Source organism: Diceros bicornis, chromosome X (assembly GCF_020826845.1).
Source record: "Diceros bicornis minor isolate mBicDic1 chromosome X, mDicBic1.mat.cur, whole genome shotgun sequence".
In the NCBI taxonomy this organism is placed as follows: Eukaryota; Metazoa; Chordata; class Mammalia; order Perissodactyla; family Rhinocerotidae; genus Diceros; species Diceros bicornis.
In genome coordinates, this window is record NC_080781.1 from 24,700,641 (window position 1) to 24,721,146 (window position 20,506).

Sequence of the window (20,506 nt, forward strand, 5' to 3'; positions counted from 1 at the left end):
TGAGACAGTCTTTGAAAATCTATTTTAAAATTAGTATAAAGCCTTAAAAATGTATTATTTGATCCAGTGATTGTACTTCTGGGATTCTGTCCTGAGGAAACAACACTATTTTTTTTCTTCTTTTTTGAGGGGAAAGTTTTGGAGCATTGCGTCTAAAGCTGTTTTATCACAGAACTATTTAGAACAGTCAAACCTAGGAGAAAAACAAAGTCAACTAACAGCAGAGGAGTTAAGTAAATTATAATGTAGCACTATTATGGAATATTTTGCAATTATTACAAAATATTCAATAAAAATTATTATACAACATTTTATAGAATGTATGATTTCAACTGAGAAGAGAAATTGAATAAACAAAAGGATAGATTATGAATGAATATTTTTCTCTTTTTTACTCTTCTATAGTTTCCCCTTCTTCTTTTTATCATTAGAAAACAAATACTTTAAAAAATAAATCCTCACCAAGTGCATGCTAAGTAATGCACGAGTTTTTGTGTATTAGTATCAGGAATGCCTGTTAGAATTTGGAGGCTAAGATAGTATGGAGGGTTAACTATACTATCAGGATCCTATTTGCCTTGGGACCAGCTGTCCCCTGATGAACAGGGAACCATACCTCAGAAGAAATTTGATAACAGTTAACCAAGGCCTACACCCACCTGGAGATGACCTACATTGAGAGGGTGATAGATGATAACTCCCAGGCTTTGCTAGACAAAGGGTATTCTAGAAACTGGATTCCTGACAATTGGCAGAGCCTCTTGAGTAACATCAATTCTTACCACCCACACAAATCTCTCCAAAATACTTGAAAGAGATTTTAAAAAATTGTTACACTGTACATATATATTAAAGGCAAGAATCTGGAAACATTCCACCCCAGATAAACATAATCCAGAAAGTAGAAATGAGGACAAAGTGTTGTATGAACCAATGCATAAAGGTTAACTTGTATTGTATTTTGCTGCTATTGTTGCTGCTGATAATTTGGGGACACCTCTGTTTCCTCCTCAGAAAGATGCCAATGTTGCCATTTTTCATTTATGAAGTTCATATTTGGAAAGAGTAGCAGCCAGGGCAGATAAAGTGCAGAATTCACCTGGTTAAAATCTAGCCTCAGCCTTTTTGTTCAGTGTCTGTGATAGCTTATGCTCATGGCCCACACTCCCTAACCACAGTCATGTCTCAAGTTTGGCTTTTCCAAGCACACTAGGGGTAAAAACAAATGATGACAATATGTCAGATATTTATTTTTGATCATTGCAATTTTAAAAAAAGCAAAAATTTGCATTTTAGATCTGTCTGAGAGTCATTTAAAAAAATCCATTATATTTTCATTGCCTGAAAATTTTAAATGAAGAAATTGTAAAAACGTTTCAAAGACCCCACCCCTTGACAGACGTGGTGTTGATTTTTCTAGTTGACTGGGAAAGATATTTCAGTCAATGACAAAAGATATAAGTTGTAGGGTAAACCAGCATTATCCCTCTCCCTCACTGCTTATATTCAGTCAATCACCTTCTGCCAATTTTACCTCCTAAATATTTCTCAAATCCACCCCATTTCTCCTTCTCTACTATCACTGCCCAACTTTAGACCTTCAATAACATCACTTTCCTTGCCAAAGCCTTGTACCGTATATCTCTACCTAACAGTTCACCCAGCATAGCATGTCTAAAACCATTAGACTGGCTCTGCCACCTCCTGATTGAAACTCTTCAATATTTCCCCATCACTTTCACAATGAATCCAAATATTTTTTACATCTCATAAAAGTACCTCCACAATCTGTCTTTGTCCACTTCTTTCCCCTCATCTCTTGCTATTTCCTGCTTTAAACTTGTTTCTATACCGCAAAGCCATTTGTAGTTCTTGCAAAACTATACTGCTTCTTCTTTCTATCTCTTTGCCTTTGTGTTCACCTCCAAATTAAATACCTGTCCACCTATTCTTTGTATGGCTAACTTCTTAAGTTTTGACAGACATCTCAAATCTTTTCCCTCCACGGAAAATGTTCCTGACCAGCCCTGTGCATTTCTTTATCATTGCATTTCCATATTGTGCTTTTAATTTCTGTATATCTCTTCTATTAGGCTGTGAGCTTCTTGAAAACAAGGGCTATGTCTTGTATGTCTTGATGTCCTTAGCCCCTGGGACAGAAACTAGAACGAAGGTAGTTCTCACTATGTGAAGGTATTTTTGATGCACACAATTGGTTGAGAGAGTGCTCTTCAGGGAAAACCTAAAAGGGAGGAAGGGAAGCAGGGCAGGAAAGGAGACAGAGCTGAGCGAGGAGGTCATGGGTAGACTCTAGGCTTGGCCTGGTCCACACACAGAGGACCTCTGGAGCATGAACTGCACTATGAAACTGTCCCTACTTGAAGCAAAGGAGTAGCGCTTTGTACACTCACATCAGTCAGTTATTGGCAGTGGGCATACCCAAGGCGGTGTAAATTTCCCAGCAGGATGGCTCCTGTCAATCAAGGGTAATTTTCAAGACAAGGAGACAACTGTGAGCTGTTAGCATTCAATTCTAAAAATAGCTGGAGAATGAATATATCAGTTGAGTAAGGGGATCGGGTGGGGGTCATCTATTACACTATCAGAGATGTCTTAATGATTTTATCGTTATTCAATGTACCTACCCAAGTAGATACTATAAGAGTAATATGGGGGGCCGGCCCCGTGGCTTAGGGGTTGAGTGTGCGCCCTCTGCTACTGGCGGCCCAGGTTCGGATCCTGGCTGTGCACCGACGCACCGCTTGTCTGGCCATGCTGAGGCCGCGTCCCACATACAGCAACTAGAGGGATGTGCAACTATGACATACAACTATCTACTGGGGCTTTGGAGGAAAGAAATGAGGAGAATTGGCAATGGATGTTGGCTCAGGGCCGGTCTTCCTCAGCAAAAAGAGGAAGATTGGCATGGATATTGGCTCAGGGCTGATCTTCCTCACAAACAAAAAAAAAACGAAAAGAGCAATATGATTTGTCCTTTTGTAAGTAAAGGCTTACATTTTCATATTAGGATGCAATATGTTTAAGCTCTATGATTAGACTTTTTTTTTAAGAATGCAAACTTCAAGCTTGTTACCATGGAAATATTTTGAGCTCTTATATATGTAGTAATAGTGACTTAATTAAAAATACTTCCCCTAATCTCATTTGAATGTATTGACATTTTCCAGTCTGTGTAGCCTTAGTTCATGAAATGGTACATCAGTATGAACTCCTTGTAAAGGAATTAGTTCTGAATCTTAACTCCATCACTGTTTTCATATAAGCTCTCAGAACATTATGAGTGGTAACAAAAATGAATAAATATGATGCTTCCTACTCCCATCCCCCAATGCAACTTCATGGCTTCATAAACTCCCACTGACTCTGAAGGAATATGTACTGCAAAAGAGTCATTGAACCAGAGTATTTCCATGGAATCCTCCCATTAAGGAAAGGAGAATACCAATAGCAAACTTCCTGAGAGAGGCTTATAGAAGGGTATTTTTTTCTGAAAGAGAGAGAAACAGATTAAATACTACTGGCCTACGCAATTACCTGATGATAATTTAAAAAATAATAATAATAAAGGTTACCTAGTAACTTTCATAATGGAATTAACAGTGTCAAGAAATATGCTCTTGGAATGACTGTTTCCAAGCCAACAGAGCTTGTGTGCTGAAGGAAAAACTGAACGTATCAGTAGCAATTCTGGTCATCAAGAGTTACGTTTTAAGTTATCGCGTTTTCTTTTAAGATTCGAGATGTCCTGCTATACAAGATTAAAACAGACACTTTGTGGCTATATAAGAAAAATGTTTTTATTCATAAGGAGATGCATACTGAAGTATTTAGGGGTGAAATATCATTATGTCTCTAACTTATTTTCAAATAGTTAAGGAAAAAATTCTAATACACACACTGAGAGAAAGTGTGCAAATAAGACAAAACATTAAAGGAAAAAATAAATACCACTCATCATTTATTTCATTGAATAAAATGCTTCAATTTAATTATTGAAAAAAAGGCATAAGCCCATCACTTATTTAAATGTGTCTATCCAAATAATTTGAAAAGATCTTAAATTGTTCTTTATATTATCTGCCATCTTTCCCCAAAAAAGTATTAAAACATGTTAATAATTTTATAGTTTATTTTTGAACATCATACATGTAGTTTAATGGTAGTAAAACTTCCTAAGCCATAGATCCTACATCTATTTCCATATTAAAATGAGCATAAAGTGTCTCTGATACCCAAGGTGCTGTTATTTCTTCATCTTCCCTCTGCCTTTTCTTGGCATGTGACTCTGAGCTGTTTGCAACTTTTTTTCTGATTGATAGTCAAGTACTAAAAAACTTTAATTTTCAGTGATGTTTATGGTTTCTTTCAACATTTTTCTCAGTAAGCAGTTTCCAAAAGTGTGTATTAATATCTCTGTCTATCCCCAATGCAACTTTCCCTCTGTTCTCTTGATCTAATTTGTTACTAACTTTTCAGAACTTTCTAGACGAAATATTTGTGCTTTTAGCTTCAAGCATTTTGCTTTATCTTACAAATCTTCTGAGAGTTTGAATAATTTCATCTGACTGTTTATACTGCTACCTTGAAGGTGTTTCAGCCTTTTTCACTGGCAGCGACATCCTCTGTGACAGATGGCCTCAGTTACAATAACTTGATTCTAGAATTGTATTGTAATTCATATGGTGGTAAAACAAGCTAATTTCATGCTTATCACCAGAATTATAACTGTTTAAAATAAAATCCCACCTAGGATTCATTTCATGTAGTGGGACAAATGTACAAAATTGTATTGATAAATATCACATGTAATTATATAACCTTGACATCTCTCTGTACAGTTCTGTCATCCTATTTGATGTGGTGTGCCAGCTCTGCAGCAGTCATTGACAGGAATGATGACAATGACTTGGACATTGATAATATCCACCAAGCTTCCAGCACATTTAATCTAGACAGTACCTAAATACCGCTCTTTAATAGGGATATTAGACCAAAATTTGGTAATTGAAAGTAACTACATTAAAGAATGTTGTGAAATTGAAAATACCTTTATTAGGAAACAGAATAATACTATGGTGGTAGGGAAAATGAATTCTAGGGTCAGACGTAGTTGGGTGAGAATCCCAGCACTTCCACTTATTAGCTGGCATTGAGTTTCTTCAATTATAAAATTTAGTTATTAATTTGTTTATTTACTCAGTCAATAATTCATTCATTTAGTAAATGTGTGTTGATCTGGTTAGCAGGCACAGTTCTAGACCCCAGGGCTAAAGAAGTGAGTTAAAAGGACAAAGTCCCTGGCCTCAGGGGGCTTACATTCTACTGGGGAGACAGAAAGCCAACAAAAAGGGGGTACATAGTGTAACATCAGATAGCAATAAGTCTTATGAAAACATATTAAAGCAGAATCTGGGTCAAGTGATCAGGATAGGAAGCTGGTCTTTCAGACAGGGCAGTTAGCAAAGGCCTCTTCGAGGAGGTGACCTTTAGAGGAAGTGAGGGAGGACGCCAAGCAGTTGGTTGGTGAGAAAGTTTCCACGTAGAGGGAACAACGAGTTCAAAAGTCTTAATGGATGTTTTTGTGAAGGGTAATTGTAAACTCAGTCATAGTTAAGTGCTCCTTAGATGTTAGATATTAAGATAAGAAATATAGATAATGTCATAGATTATGTGTCTTCTTTGCTCTAACGTACATCTTCATTTTCATCTTGATCATTTTCCCTCTCTTGACTTTTATGTTATTCATCCTATTCTCAGACCCTTTAGGTTGCCTTCTTTTTAATCTATAGTGAGTTAAACCCTGCTTGCAATACTCAGATGCTGCTGTTGTTAGAGGTCCTCTTTTCTTGGTTTTCGCCCTTTTGCTCACTATTTGTATACTGCGAGCTATTGTCAAATTGATTATCTTGCTAAGTATTGGGCAACTGCCCTCTCTAAAGAGGAAATCTACAACTTCTCCGTGATGATGATAATAGTGATATACCTGTCGTGTGGGGACCTGCTGTTTCGTATGTGGTGGGGGGGGTGATAAAAAATGGAGTCACGATGCCATTTGGAAGATGGTGCTTCCAGGAAACCCAACCAATCCCCACCCCCATTGGCCCCATTTCCCACCCTGGTTTTTACTTTAAACTTCCCCTGACACTCCCAGAAATGAGAGCAAAGTGACTGTCTACCTCTGTCTCTGGCCATGAAACTACTACCAGAGCTTAATTCACTTTTGTTGTATTTCTTTCTGCCTTGTTTGGCTGTAAAACATTTATTCATAATTTTATCAGTGTGGGTCCAATAGGAGAGAAAAACCACATACTAATTTGAACAAGGAAAGTTTATATAAAGAATTACTAAATGTAACAGGATATTGGAGTAATGAAGGACTGGCTAGTAAGAAAGAAAGATGTATTATTCTGCTCAGGCTGCCATAACAAAATACCATAGACAGGGTGGCTTACACAATGCAAATTTATTTCTCGTAGTTCTAGAAGCTGAGAAGTCCAAGATCAAGGTCCTGGCTGCTTTGGTTTCTGGTGAGGGCCCTCTTTCTGGTTTATAGATGGCCGTCTTCTTGCTGTGTACTCACATGGCCTCTTCTCTGTGAGCACGCAGAGGGAGGGAAAGAGAGAGAGAGAGAGAGTGCAAGCTCTGCTGTCTCTTCTTCTAAAAGCACTAATCCCTTCATGAGGGTTCTGCCCTCATGACCTCTTCTAAACTTAATTACCTCCCAAAGGCCCCTCCTCCAAATACCATCACATTCAGGGTTAGGGCTTCAACATACTAATTTTAAGAGGACATAAACATTCAGTCCATAGCAAAAAGAGAACTCTAAAGAATAGAGGAATGGCTGCCACTATACCTATGGCTGAGATAGAGCACCCAAGGAAAAGCCCCTATCCTCCCACCCCCACAGTGAGATCCAAACGTTATCGGGAAAGTACATGGCTTACTGAATGGCAGAAGTCACTGAAGTGCCACACCAGTAAAACTTGTTGGAAATCTGCCCTCTGGAATTTGACAGAGATTTGCCCTCTAGGGTACCTGGGAAAGCTGTTTGTGGGAAGTTGTCTCATCTGAGGCTCTGCTAAAAAATCGCCAAGCTGCTGGCTACCAAGCACTGTAGGAGCTTGGTACTGGAGAAACACACACTGCAGGAGCTAGGTGCTGGAGGAGCCTCGCACACTGCAAGAGCCTTCCAAGCAAGCATGCTGGGACCAGGGAGCAAAACCTTTTCCTCCTGCAATGTCTCTCCAGCACCTTCTACCAACAAGGCTTCAGTGCCAGCTAGCAAAGGAAAAATATTTCAAAGGTCCAGATCCATTTTCAAAGAACAGGCCAAAAGGTGGATTTAGAGTGGAAAGGCAATAAACCAATAACCAGCACACTGATGTAAACTAAGTATAAATACTAGCAGAAGCAAACCAAGTGATGATTAAGGCTGTTTGTTAGCAGGGTACATTATTTTTCACTGTCATTCTGAGTTTTATCCATTGCTGCATCCTCTGTGCCTAGAATAGAATCTGGTCCAATATAGATGCTCAATAAATATTTGTTGAGTGAATAAATGAATGAATGAACTAATTGCTTAAAATTTTTCTCTAATATTTTTCCTCTCTGTTTTTTTTTTACTTTAGCTGATGGATGCACTGATTGGTCTGTCGATATCAAGAAATATCAAGTTTTGGTGGGAGAGCCTGTCAGAATCAAATGTGCCCTCTTTTATGGTTATATCAGAGCAAATTACTCCCTAGCCCAAAGCGCTGGACTCAGTTTGATGTGGTACAAAAGCTCTGGACCTGGAGACTTTGAAGAGCCAATAGCCTTTGACGGAAGTAGAATGAGTAAGGAAGAAGACTCCATTTGGTTCCGGCCAACATTACTACAAGACAGTGGTCTTTACGCCTGTGTCATCAGGTATCCCTTTAATTCTATTACTGTTGAATCAATTAAATCACATGCTGCTTTCTTATACTTAAATTTTGACGCTATCTCTTTCACCTAAGGTATTGTCTTGATATTTGTATGTGTTGCTGCTTTCTAAAATTTAGAATCTAAATCATAAAAAGATGGGATTGGAATTTATATTGAGACATTATTTCTGGCTTATGGAGAAAAGAGATACCATCTGGGTATCTACTTATGTTGCCAGAAATTACTAAAGACTATGAAATAAAATTTATAGAGGAGGTGAAATGTTGCAAATAAAATGTAAGCAAAGACTTGCAGAAAGGATGCATAGTTTATTGCTAAATGGGTTGTAACATTTTGTTATTGCCCTTCACAGACAGACAGAGCGCAGATACCTCTGGTTCACACACATCTGCAAAGATGATTTAGGTAACGTGTATGTGCACAGGAATAGGAAGGCAGCGTTGCCATGTTAGGGAATACGAAGGCTGTGTTCCAGATCGTTTTGTTAACCAAAAGTGCTGGTCAATACAAAAAATTTCCCAGGTCCCTCAGGGCCAGTGAAAAAGTTAATAACGAAATCTGTGCCCTTATCCCCAAAGAAACTCACCACACATCTACACATCTTTGTCTGCTTGTGGAAGAGACATATGTAGTTTTTTTAATGATAATGCATTGAAACAGTATCCATGTAACACATTAGCAGTTAAAAATCTCAGTTTAAGCATTTAGCCCTTCGTGGGTTGTGAATCACACCCTGCAGGAGTGATTGTGGATGTCATTAGACTACAAGAACATTGGCAAAGAAGGATATAAACAGATAGAGGATGTGTTTAAATCTTTGTTTTCTGTATTTTGGTTTATAAAGAGAAATAAAGCCAAATCTAAAGCAGTTGATTCTTAATTTGGAGAAAGTCTCAGAATTACCTAGTGTCCTCTTCAAATCAAAATTCTACTTCCACTTCTGAAATTCTGATTGGCAGCTATCAGTCCTCTGTCATAAGGATTGTACCTCCCACTCACCATCACCTACAAGAATTACCTTTATGCCAAGTCATGGCTACAGGTGTGTTAGGACATTAAAATAAGTCAAAGCCACATAAAAGTTAAACAGAAATTTATCTTTTTAACATTGACAACATATATTATAAGTTAGAGTTAATTTTGGAAAATATAAATGAATGCAAGTAAAGTCATGCTTGGGAAAAATGTCGAATGGATTCTAAAAGAACAAATGCATCATTCCTTTGGCAACTCTTGCTCTTTCCCTTAGAAAGGGGAATCCAATCCTTTTATGTTCAAACGTAACTCTTAACAGAAGTAGAGATTTTGCAGGGGCATTGATAAATAATTCCCATATTAGTACAAAGAGTACTGTTTGGACTGACTGTTCTCACTTGACTAATAGTAATTTGATTTAATTTCACATCTGCTGTGTTTCTTTAAAAAAATCATTATTTCTGATTGCTTATGCATGTGTAGAGGTGATTCTTCAAGAGAGGCAAATGTATGTCCTCATTTGTCTGAGATTAGAATTGAGCTGAATGTCCATAGTCTAACACTTAATTTCATTATTTATCCTTGATGGGAAAATAATGATGCATTCACATTAGTAATCTGAATTTCTAAAGCACTGAGGCTGCAATTCTTTGATGTATTTAAATATACACTATGATGTCATGCTATGAGAAATTGCATTAAAATGTCCCTGAATCTATAATTGCAATAATGAATGAAAGGTCGAAAATTTTCACAAGCAATATTTGCCATATGTTCATATGTATACATCTTAATGGAAGGTGAAACTCAAAGACAAACACCTTAAAGTTTTATATGTGCCAAGTGGCATTCTCTAGAAAGTGATAAACTGCACAAAAAGATACTTTTGTCACTCAAATTCAAATATCCCAATTGATTTGAAGCTGGTGTCGATACGGCTCCTTTTCCAGTTTGGAAAGTGGTACTCAAAATCATTGTAAACAGCAGTTTTAATAGCATGGCTTGGTGTTGACATGAAGGGAGCCCAGGGCTCGTAGTTGAGTCACTGACATTTTGGCACGTTGTTAGCTATCAGGCTACAAAACTGTCACCATTAGTTTTTAAATAGTCCACTTACAAAGAATTTTAGAAGTTTGAAAATGTTAGCTTCTACTCAAAGGTTCTAGTCTTTCTAAATGGTCTGGGTATTAACTTATCAATGAAAAGGTTTAACAAGACTTTTCATGTACAGCTAATTTGCATTTACACTTAAATATGTACAAGTAATTGTGTACATAATGGAAACGCCTAAGATTACTATCAATATAATGAACAAGAGCTTTCTACTCCCTCCTGTTAGTATCCATTTCGGACAGAATAATACCACATAATTCTTTGCTCCATAGTACCTGGTTTTTTACTCAATTTTCTCTTTCCAGAATTGTTGTTTTATTTTTATATGAAAAAGTGAATGAAGGAGAGCTGTGTAACAATTTCTTTTCTTTTCCTTTATTGCCATTTAAAAGGATAACTTTACTTTCCAACACAAAATTTTTTTTACATTCCTGACCCCTAATTTTTTAATCCCCCCCTTCAGAGTTATGCCCTATTAGCAGTTCCATATGCAGAGCTAGCCAGTGCACGTGTAAGCATTTTAATGCCCCCCAAAGGGTAGCTTACGAAGTTGTTTGGCAGCTATTTTTTGACTGAAATTTTTATTTTTGAGGTAATTGTAGATTCATATTCAGTTGCAAGAAATAATATAGAGAGATACCATGAATTCATTATCTGGTTTCTCTCAATGGTCACATTTTGCAAAACTATATTACAATATCATAATTAGGATACTGACACTGGTGCAGTCAAGACACAAGAACAATACCATCACCTCAAGGATCCCTACTGTTGTCCGCATCTACCTTCCTCCCGCACCAATCCCAAACCCCTGGCAACCACTAATCTGTTCTCTATATCTATTTTTTCAATTAAAGAATATTATATAAGTGGAATCATAAAGTAATGACCTTTTGGAATTGGATTTTTAACTCAGCATAATTCCTTTGAAATCTATCCAAGTTGTTGGATGTATTCGTTGTTCTTTCCTGTTTATTACTGAGTAGTATTCTATGGTATGGACGTTATCACAGTGTTGATTCACTCATTGAAGGACATCTGGCTTGTTTCCAGTTTTTGGCTATTGAAAATAAAGCCTCTATGAACATTCATGTACAATTGTTTGCGTGCATAAATTTTCATTTCTCTTGGGTAAATGCCTGGGAGTGAATTTGGGTTGTATGGTAGTTGAATGTTTAGTCATTTAAGAAACTGCCAAACTATTTTCCAGAGTAGCTGTATCATTTTATATTCCCACCTGCAATATATGATCGACCCAGTTTCTCTACATCCTCGCAGCATTTGGTATTGTTGTTATTTTTCATTGTAACCATCAGTCTATCATGATATCTCAGTGTGGTTTAAATTTGCATTTCCCTAATGGCTAATGATATTTATTATATTTTTGTGTGCTGATTTGCCATCTCTATCCTCTTCAGTGAAATATCTGTCCATGCCTTTTGCCCATTTTATAATAGAATTATTTGTATTCTTACTGTTGCGTTTTGAAGATTCTTTATATATTCTAGATAATAGCATTTTTTTGGATATGTGGTTTGCACATATTTTCTGCCAATCTGTAGTTTGTCTTTTCGTCCTCTTAACAAGATCTTTTGCAGAGCAAAAGTTTTTAATTTTGATGAGGTTCATTTCATCTTTTTTTTTTTTTTTTTACCATTTATGGATTATACTTTTGGTGTGAAGTATAAGAACGCTTTGTCTAGCCCTAGATCCGGAAGATTTTCTCTTGTTTTTTTTAATTAATTTTTTATCAAATTTTATTGCTTTACATTTGTCTGTGATACATTTTGAGTTAATATTTATACAAGGTATAAGGTTTATTTAGGTCAAGGTTTAGCTTTTTGGATAGATGTCCAGTTATTCCAGCACCATTTGTCGAAAAAGCTATGCTTCCTCCATGGAATTGCTTGTGTACATTTATTCAGAATCAGATGGGCATGTTGGTTTGGGGCTATTTCTGGATTCTCTAGTCTATACCTTTGATCTATGTGCCTATCCTTCTGTCCATACCTCTATGTCTTGGTTAGTGTAGCTATATAGTAGAACTAAATATCAAGTAGAGTGACTCCTCCCACTTTATCCTTCTTTTTCAAGATTGTTTTGGCTATCGGGGGGCCTGTTCCTGTCCGTATAAATTTTAGCATCAGCTTGTCTATGTCTACAAAAAACTTTACTGGAATATTGATAGGAATTGCATTAAACCTGTAGATCAATTTAAGGAAAATTATCTTTACTATGTTGAATCTCCCAATCTATGAATGCAATAATTCTATTCATTTATTTAGGATTTCTTTCTCTGATTTCTTCATCAGCATTTTGTCGTTTTTAGCATATGAATCCTGTACATATTTTGTTAAATTCATACCTAAGTATTTCATTTTCTTCGGTGTGCTGGTAAATGATAATGTCTTTTTAATTTCATTTTCAACATGTACATTGTTAGGATTGTTAGAAATGTGCTTGATTTTTGTGTATTAATTTCTTTCTAAAAATATAATTTTTTCAAATGACATATCTATCTAGTATCTAGTTTCTTTGCCCAAGTCTTTATTTTCTCTTTAGAAACTAAATAACTCTTCTTTCTCACTGAAAGTACATATTAAGCATCTATCAAAAGGTACTTAGTGAAATCCATTTATTCAGTCATCCATTTAACACACATTTACTGATCATTAAGTAATATGCTAATGCTAGGATTACAAAGATTTAAAAAAAACAGTTTTTTACCCTCAAGTAGATTCCATAAGAAAAAATAAGTGTGCAATAAATTGTTATAGATACTATGATCACAGTCTAGAATACAATGGAGTTCCACCAAGGTGGAGTAGCCCCATTCCTTCCAATCCTTCTTCTCACAAGTGAAAATGCAGGATATAACACAGCAAACAAGCATAGAAGTCTGTGAAAGGTGAAAAGAAGGATTGTCTAGGAGCCTCAGGACTTGAGGAATGATGTGACCACAGTGCTAGTGCTCCAATGTCCCTGACGGATGATGTTGGCAGGGCCTAGCAAGGAGCTAATCTTCCCTCTCCTGCCTAGCAGAAGCAGGCAGCAGTAATATGGTCCCCCTGCCGGAGTAGGGTCAGCACACTTGAGTGGGGGGCTGACCTTCCATCTTTCACCTTGTGGAACTAGGCAGGAGTTATATTCCTCTGCAAGAGGAGTATCAGTGGGGTACAATGGCAACCTGAGTCTTCATCCCCACCTGGCAGTAATGAGAATCTACGAGGCACTGTGAGGCAGGGCTAGTCACTGCTAAGCTTCACCCTTCTTCCCTCAGTGGGCTTCAGTGGGGAGCAAAGCTTCCACCCTCCACAAGGCAGAATGAGGTGGTGGGAAGCAGGGCTAATTGGTATCCAGCCATTCCCCTGGTGTCAGTGAGGCCCAGCAGGAAGTGAGTTTACTCGCCCACTGGAGGCAACAAGGCAGTGTGAGTCAATGCCACATTCTCACCAGGAAGGTGTCAGCAAGGCTGAAGAGAAAGCTGAACATACATAGCCACTTGGCCTTCACATTATGTTTCAAGAGGAAGATTGCCTGCTTTAAAAAAAGATTAAATAGGATCCAAATTCTCAGTATCTAAAAGGTGCAGGATACAGTAAGAAAAAACACTCACTGGAGATACAGAGCAGTCACTGGCCCATAGTAATTCTAAAATCCAGCTGGACATATGTCGCTGGTTGCTTTATTAGGGCCCAGTTCTGCTTACTGGGAGCAGTTCTCTATGGCTCTTGGGTCCATCCTCTTCATTTCTGTAGAAAGTTAAGGGACCAGAGGCCTCTTTTTAGTTTGAATTTTATCTGTCTCTCTTACTATAAGCTAGTATGATTCCTTAAAATGCTGTGAGCCTTTTATATATTAAATTGTAATCCCCTCATTAAGCAGAAGCCATATCCACAAATATCTTTAAGACAGATGCCTCTCTACTTTGGTGTTCAAGTCAGCATGCTGTAAGGAAATGTACCAAAGATTCTTAGACACCCCTTTGCTTAGCTACTCTTAGGGTATGCCACGTAGACCCTCCTTGCTAAGATTCTTAGGGTTTGCCTTGAAGATCTTTTTAGCTACCTTCTTTGGATGATAGAGTATGTATTGTATCCCAAACTTACTGTCACTGATATGTTTTCCCCTCAGAATCAGTGTGAGATAGTATTTGTCACAGAGAAGGCACCCCCCAAAAAAGTTATTGAATGAAATAATTAGTGATTGTGGTTAGCATTCTTAGAAGACCTTGTGGAAAACATCACTATAGCCAAAATGATACCATTTCTGAATTCTATAGTTTTCTGTGAGAAAATAAAATAATTCTATTTCTTATGACATCTCTTGTCTGAAACTAATACCAATTATGAACTGCTTATCCTGTATCATGAAATCATGAATTTTGATATTCCAAAAGACAGTTTATTTTATTCTCTCCCTGTAATATGCCCTCACTGTCACCAGGTAGAAGTAGAAAGTAATAATATGTCAGGCCTAAAAGACCCGCAACAAGTAACTGCTATAAGTGTACTATAAATAATTTGTCATTAATTTTAATCTGTATGATAGAATATAATTTTAATATTTATTATTGTTGTATGTGCTTATTGTTTAAAAATCAAGTCATTCTTGGATCAAAGGATAAATAATGCCAGCATCATTTCAGAAAGTCTTAAACATTTATGCCCCAAATAGTCTTCATAATTTGTTCAGGGCAATCAAAGTCCGTATAAATGTTTTATATCCTATCTAGAAATTTTAATGGTCATATGCATATGTGTTCCAAGGACCTACAGTAGTTTCACAGTCTTGATTTTCTAATTGTTAAAGTACCTCTCTTAATTGAAACAAGAGTATACCCTTGAGAAGATCAGCTGTAATTTATAGGCTATAAAAAATGCAATTAAACCTACATAAGCTAGTCCTTAAAAAAATCCATATACAATTGAAAGTCTTTAAAATAAGGTTTCAAATCTGGATGCAGAGTCTTTTATGGATGATAAATTGAAATTGTAGAACTGCACTTTAGGCACTATTTTTATAATCTTTTGGTGAGAACATGTGTTTCTTGCCATAGTAGGCTTCAAAGAGATTTTCCAGTTGCATAATTCTGATAACGCTTGGAGATCATGCTGATGTGGTGGATCAACCTAGAACAGATACTAAGTTTTCTTCTTTCCATTTCTGAGACATGAAGACATTTTCTAAAGGACTGAACTATTTTTGAGCAAGGCAATAATTAACCAGATTGCTATCTTTCTGAGTGCTTTCTTTTCAGAAACATCAAACCCAATTGATTGTAGTAAAAGCCAAAAGCTGTGTAAATTGCCTATTCAATTTACCAATTTTTTTGCCATCCTGGAAATACGTCTTAATGTAACAGCCATTTTTTTTTTTTTAACTAAGAAGGTGAAATAAATTCTGCTTGAGGGATGATGGAGTAGTTTCTTAGGTCATTGGGTTAAGAAAAGCTTTGTCTTATCTTCCCAAGTCCTATAAGAGAGAAAGCTTTGAGAACTCTTTGTAATCAATGGTGTCCTATTCAGGGCAGACAGAAACTTATAAATTTTCTCCAAAAAGTATCAAATTAACATGGAATAGGTAGGCCACTGGAAAAGATACGTTTGTAAGATAGGTGCATAAAGTTTAATTCTGAGTTCTTATCTATTCTTTCTATTTTTTCCATTTTAGGTAAAATGAATCCTATGAGCCCTTTTCAGTCATGGATATAACATGTACATTTATCATATTTGACAAACATTACTGAAAGTCTATGATATGACATAATTGGTAATTATGATGAGGAAAATTTTAAATTGCAAACAATATGTGCCAGCCACACAGATCACTGACAATCTAGCAAGATTTTATTGGTGGTTATACTTTTGTACTGTGATTATTATTTTTTCTTTGTTTGTGAAAAATATTCTCCAAAAAAAGTTAATTACTAATGTTGGTGCAGTAAGCAAAGATAAAGTGAACAATCCTAATAAAGTAATAGCAGCTGACCAAGAAAGTTTAGGATAGTGAAAAAGTTGCATATGAAGCAAAGATTATCCAAGCCTCTTTCTAAGTCTAATTTTGTGTTTGGTTCCCAAGTAAAAAATATGAACAATAATCTCAATGAGGGTAGAGAAGACAATAAAGGGACTGATTGTTCGTAGAAGAGCTCAGGAAGGGCCTCTGATTTGAGCAGTACTTTGAAAAATAAACAGATGGCTAGGAAAAGTGTAATGGATAAAAGTTTCTCTGTCAGAAAGGTCTCATGAAGACTAGTACAAGAAAAAATAAATAATTATACAGAACATGGGTTGGCAAACTTTTTCTGTAAGGGGCCAGATGGAAAAAATTCTAGCCTTGGCTGTCCATATAGTCTTTATTGCAACTATTCAACTCTGCTCTTGTAGCAGGACAGAGCCATAGACAATACAGAAATGAATGCGTGTGGCTGTGCTCCAGTAAAACTTTATTTGCAAAAACAGGTAGTGGGATGGATTTGGCTGGTGAGCTATAGTTTGCTGACCCTTGATCTAGAAAATGCCTTGCAAATTGCAAACTGCAAACAGTTAAGCCAACAGTAGAAACTGTTGTAGAAGCTGTTGTTTGCTATTAACAAAGGAAAAAGCCATAGCCTATTCCTGATAGAGTGAGTAGATCATTTTTGTTGGAAAATGGGGTTTTGTAGATGATGGTGAGAAGGATGGCTATGAAGAATGGTAAAACAGATGCTAACACTTAAATGGCAGGCAAGTATCAAGAAGGAAATGGAAAAGCTGAAAGCGTTTTTTCTGGAATTATTTTGCAGAAAGGGTATGAATGTTTAGAGAAATTGGAACATGGAAAACAGGCAAAGAATTTTTACAATAATTGAGGTGTGAGGCAATGGGGACTACGGTTAGAGTATTAATGGTAGGAATAGCCAGGAAAAAAAAGATTCAAGATCACTTTTGGAAGTTAAAAATGTGTCAAAGATGGTGCTTGATTGGATGTTGAAAGCCTGATTGGCGTAGGCACACCTGAATGCTTTTCCAGTACAAACCTAAACTTTTTCACCAAAAATTCTCAGGGTCTTGAGAAATAAAGTTTCCCTGGTTCTAAGCCATTAGACTAGGACACTCTTAAATAGAATTACCCCATCATTGCTGTGCCACACAGCATATGAATAAATAAAGGAAGGAGTCTGGGGTTCTTTCCAGGTTCTGTGTTAGTCTACTTGCTAGTCGTTTTTTTAATTAACTAAAGTCCATATTTTATTCAGATTTCTTTTCCTTTGGACCATTAACTTCTTAAGGGCAGAGATTTAACACATTGTTCATCTCTGTATCTCTCTTACGCATATATGACAAATGAGATCTGAACAAAGAAAAATCTTTTGATCACTTGCCACAGTCTGGGGACAGGCTATTGTGCATAACAAGAATCTTAGAAATAACAGTGTCTTAAGAGAAGTTTTTTCCTCAAAGAAAAGTCCAGATGTAGGCAGTGCAGAGCTTATATGCTGTCTGCCTAATTGTCTAGGCCTCAGGTTTCTTCTATATCCCAACTCTGTTCTACCTAGAGTATGGTCCTCATCCTTATTTTCCAAGATGAAGCTCTATCCACCATATCCATGCTATTATAAGCAGCAAGATGTAATGAAAGAAACAAAGAACATGGCCCTTCCCACCTTTAGGAGCAAATCCCAGAGATTACTTACATCACTTCTGCTTACATCTCATACGCCAGAACTCATTCACGTAATTACATCAAACTGTAGTGGTAGCTGGGATATGTAGTTTTTATTAGTAGTACCCATGTGTCTGATAATAGTATAGGAGATCTATTACTGAGGATCTTAAATTCATTTCTCAAGGATAAAAGCCCAAGACAGGGATTCTTGTGCAAGTGATCTATTGAGGGAATGCTCTCAGGAGTAAACCTACAGGGGAAAAAGCCAGGCAAAGATGTGTTTTCAAAAGTCTAGCCTCAGCCCCATCCCACAGGGAGCTGTGGGACATAAATTGCACCACAGAATTTGTCCTGCCTTGAAGCAAAGGGCCAGGGCCTGGACTTCTCAGTCATCTCTATCCAGGTGGCTCTTGTCATGCTAAGGCAATGCTCTAGAAAAGGGTACAGGTGTGAGCCTTGGCCAATCAACACCCACAGTAGCTGGGGGATGGGTATGGAAGCTGGTGAAGAAATTCTGGGATGCCAAAAGTGTCTACTACACTGAAGAATAAGAGGAAACAGATATTGAGGGAAAATTAGTAGCCATTTTTGGCACAGCCAAGAAGCATCCCTCCACATATACTGGAATGACTCAATATCCTATTTTTGTTTGTGTATGGTAAACACTCTATCAGTATTTGTTGAATGAGTAATGCATATTCTTGAACAACCTTTTATTTCTACAGCCTTTATTCTTTAAATTTTTGAAAGGATTAATACATATTAATATTCTCAATACCACCACACCTAACCCCAAATCATACATATGCATCCTGCCGTCAATAGCTACTCCCTCTGCTCAGATTCTAAGTCACACTCAAAACCAATTATAGAATTACCTCATTAACATTCCTGAAGAAGAATTGGCTGGCGAAATCCCTGCTCTTTCAAATATTTCTAATTCTTATCCCCAGAAAATTTCTCATTGCCCAGGAAGTAAATAGACAGCCAGGTTATTATGAGAAGGATACACACAAACTCCTTATATTCAACTTCCCTAAATCCTAGCTGAAGAATCAGTGTGACTTTTCTCATCGGTTTGCTGTGGTCTAGACTTATGCAGGTTTTACAGTGGTGTTTCTGGCTTTCAGGCAGGTCTCCATTTAGTAACTGCTTCATGATATAGAATCTGAGGTTATAAAACAAAAACTTAAAAGAGGTAATTGAATAAGCATTTAACTGATTTCATTATAGCTCACAATTACAGATCTGGAACTATCCATTTTGTCCCATGAATGTCCTAAAAGACAGTCCTATAAAAGAGTCAAGGTTATGGAGTCAATGAGTAACATTTGAAGTATGGTCCAATGGTTTCAGGAAAATGTATTGTCCTAAAGCCAAAAAAAAAAAAAAAAAAGAATAAAGAAATGAAAACATCATTTCAAAGCAATATTGTGTCATTAATTACACTTCATATTATGGAAAAGTAGCTTACACAAGATAGTTTATTCTCTCATATAAAGTAGCTATAAGATAGACTTTCCTGAACTTGTAAGATAGTTTCAGGGTTTGGCAAGGCCCAGGCTTTATACTCTGCCATTCTTAGCCTGAGGCTTCTATTCACAAGGTCACTCCCAAGTCCTAAGGCGGCAACAGAACTGAATTTTTAATGTTATTTAATTTTAAATAGCCACATGTGGATCTTGGCTTTTGTTTTGAAATGGTAATATCAAGCCATTCTTGGATATTTCCCAGAATATAAACTGTTCTAGGTATGTATAGGTGTTATTTAGCTTAGAATCTTGTAATGTAGGCGTAGGAAGGACATTAGACCACAAAGCTGATATTTAGAAATACTGAAAATCAACCTGGATCCTCTGATTCCATAATTACTGACACTCATAAAAATTCATTTCTTTAAAAGATTTCATAATTAGTTGATGGATGTGTTAATTATCTGATGTCGTTAATCATTCCACAATGTATATGTGTATCATATCACCCTATCGTACACTTTAAATATATACAATTATATTTGTGAATTACTCATCAATAAAGTTAAAAAAATACTTTATAATTGACTTATTTTTTGGTATTTCAGGCAGACCTTCCTCTCTTTGCTTCAACTAAGTAAAGTTTTTACACAATTAACATTTCACTTTATTATTGAGGGCTGTTGTATTTGAAGAATGATTACAATAATCTGACAACAAATTTTCACCCCATCTATCCTAAATATTGAGGCTTAGGCTGTCTTGTCTTGGCTCTGTAAACCAATCTACTAAATGGTAATCTATCCATTAATTTCCATTAAAACAAGAATATTATTTCTGTTACTGAAGAAGTTTTGGAATTAGCTGCATTTAAGTTGATGTAATTGAATTGGCTAGGAATTTTTGATACACTATTTATTCTAAATTGAGTGAATTTTCTAGTAGATTATTAAGCATCTACTCTACACCAGCCACTGGCCTAGCAATTTGGAGCACAGTAGTGAATTAAGCCAGATTAGACTCCTCCTGTTGCTGGAAGTTTCTTCTGGAAAAGAGTCCTTGGCACAGTAATTACTTGTGACCTGGCTTTTAAAAAGGAAAAGAACAAGGTTCCTTAAGATCAGCTAATGTTTTTTTGGTCTCTAGTTCATTTATTTCTGTTTTGATTTTTATGATTTCCCTTCTTCTACTGATTTTGGGCTTTGTTTGTTCTTCTTTTTCCAGTTCCTTTAGGTGCATTGTTAGATTGTTTATTTGAGATTTTTCTTGTTTGTTGAGATAGGCCTATATTGCTATAAACTTCCCTCTTAGAACCGCTTTTGCTGTATCCCATAAATTCTGGCCTGTCG

The 20,506-nt window shown here is 36.5% G+C and overlaps 1 protein-coding gene across 1 annotated transcript in view; it reads left to right on the forward strand.

Moving 5' to 3' along the window:
• The first annotated feature begins 6,858 nt into the window (after nucleotides 1-6,858).
• Nucleotides 6,859-20,506, forward strand: part of IL1RAPL1 (interleukin 1 receptor accessory protein like 1) — a 585,053-nt gene continuing 571,405 nt past the window's right edge. Inside the window, exons 1-2 of the mRNA XM_058535661.1 lie at nucleotides 6,859-6,997; nucleotides 7,650-7,929. Of these exons, the coding sequence (XP_058391644.1) occupies nucleotides 6,859-6,997; nucleotides 7,650-7,929 (419 nt within the window). The remainder of the gene's footprint in view (nucleotides 6,998-7,649; nucleotides 7,930-20,506) is intronic.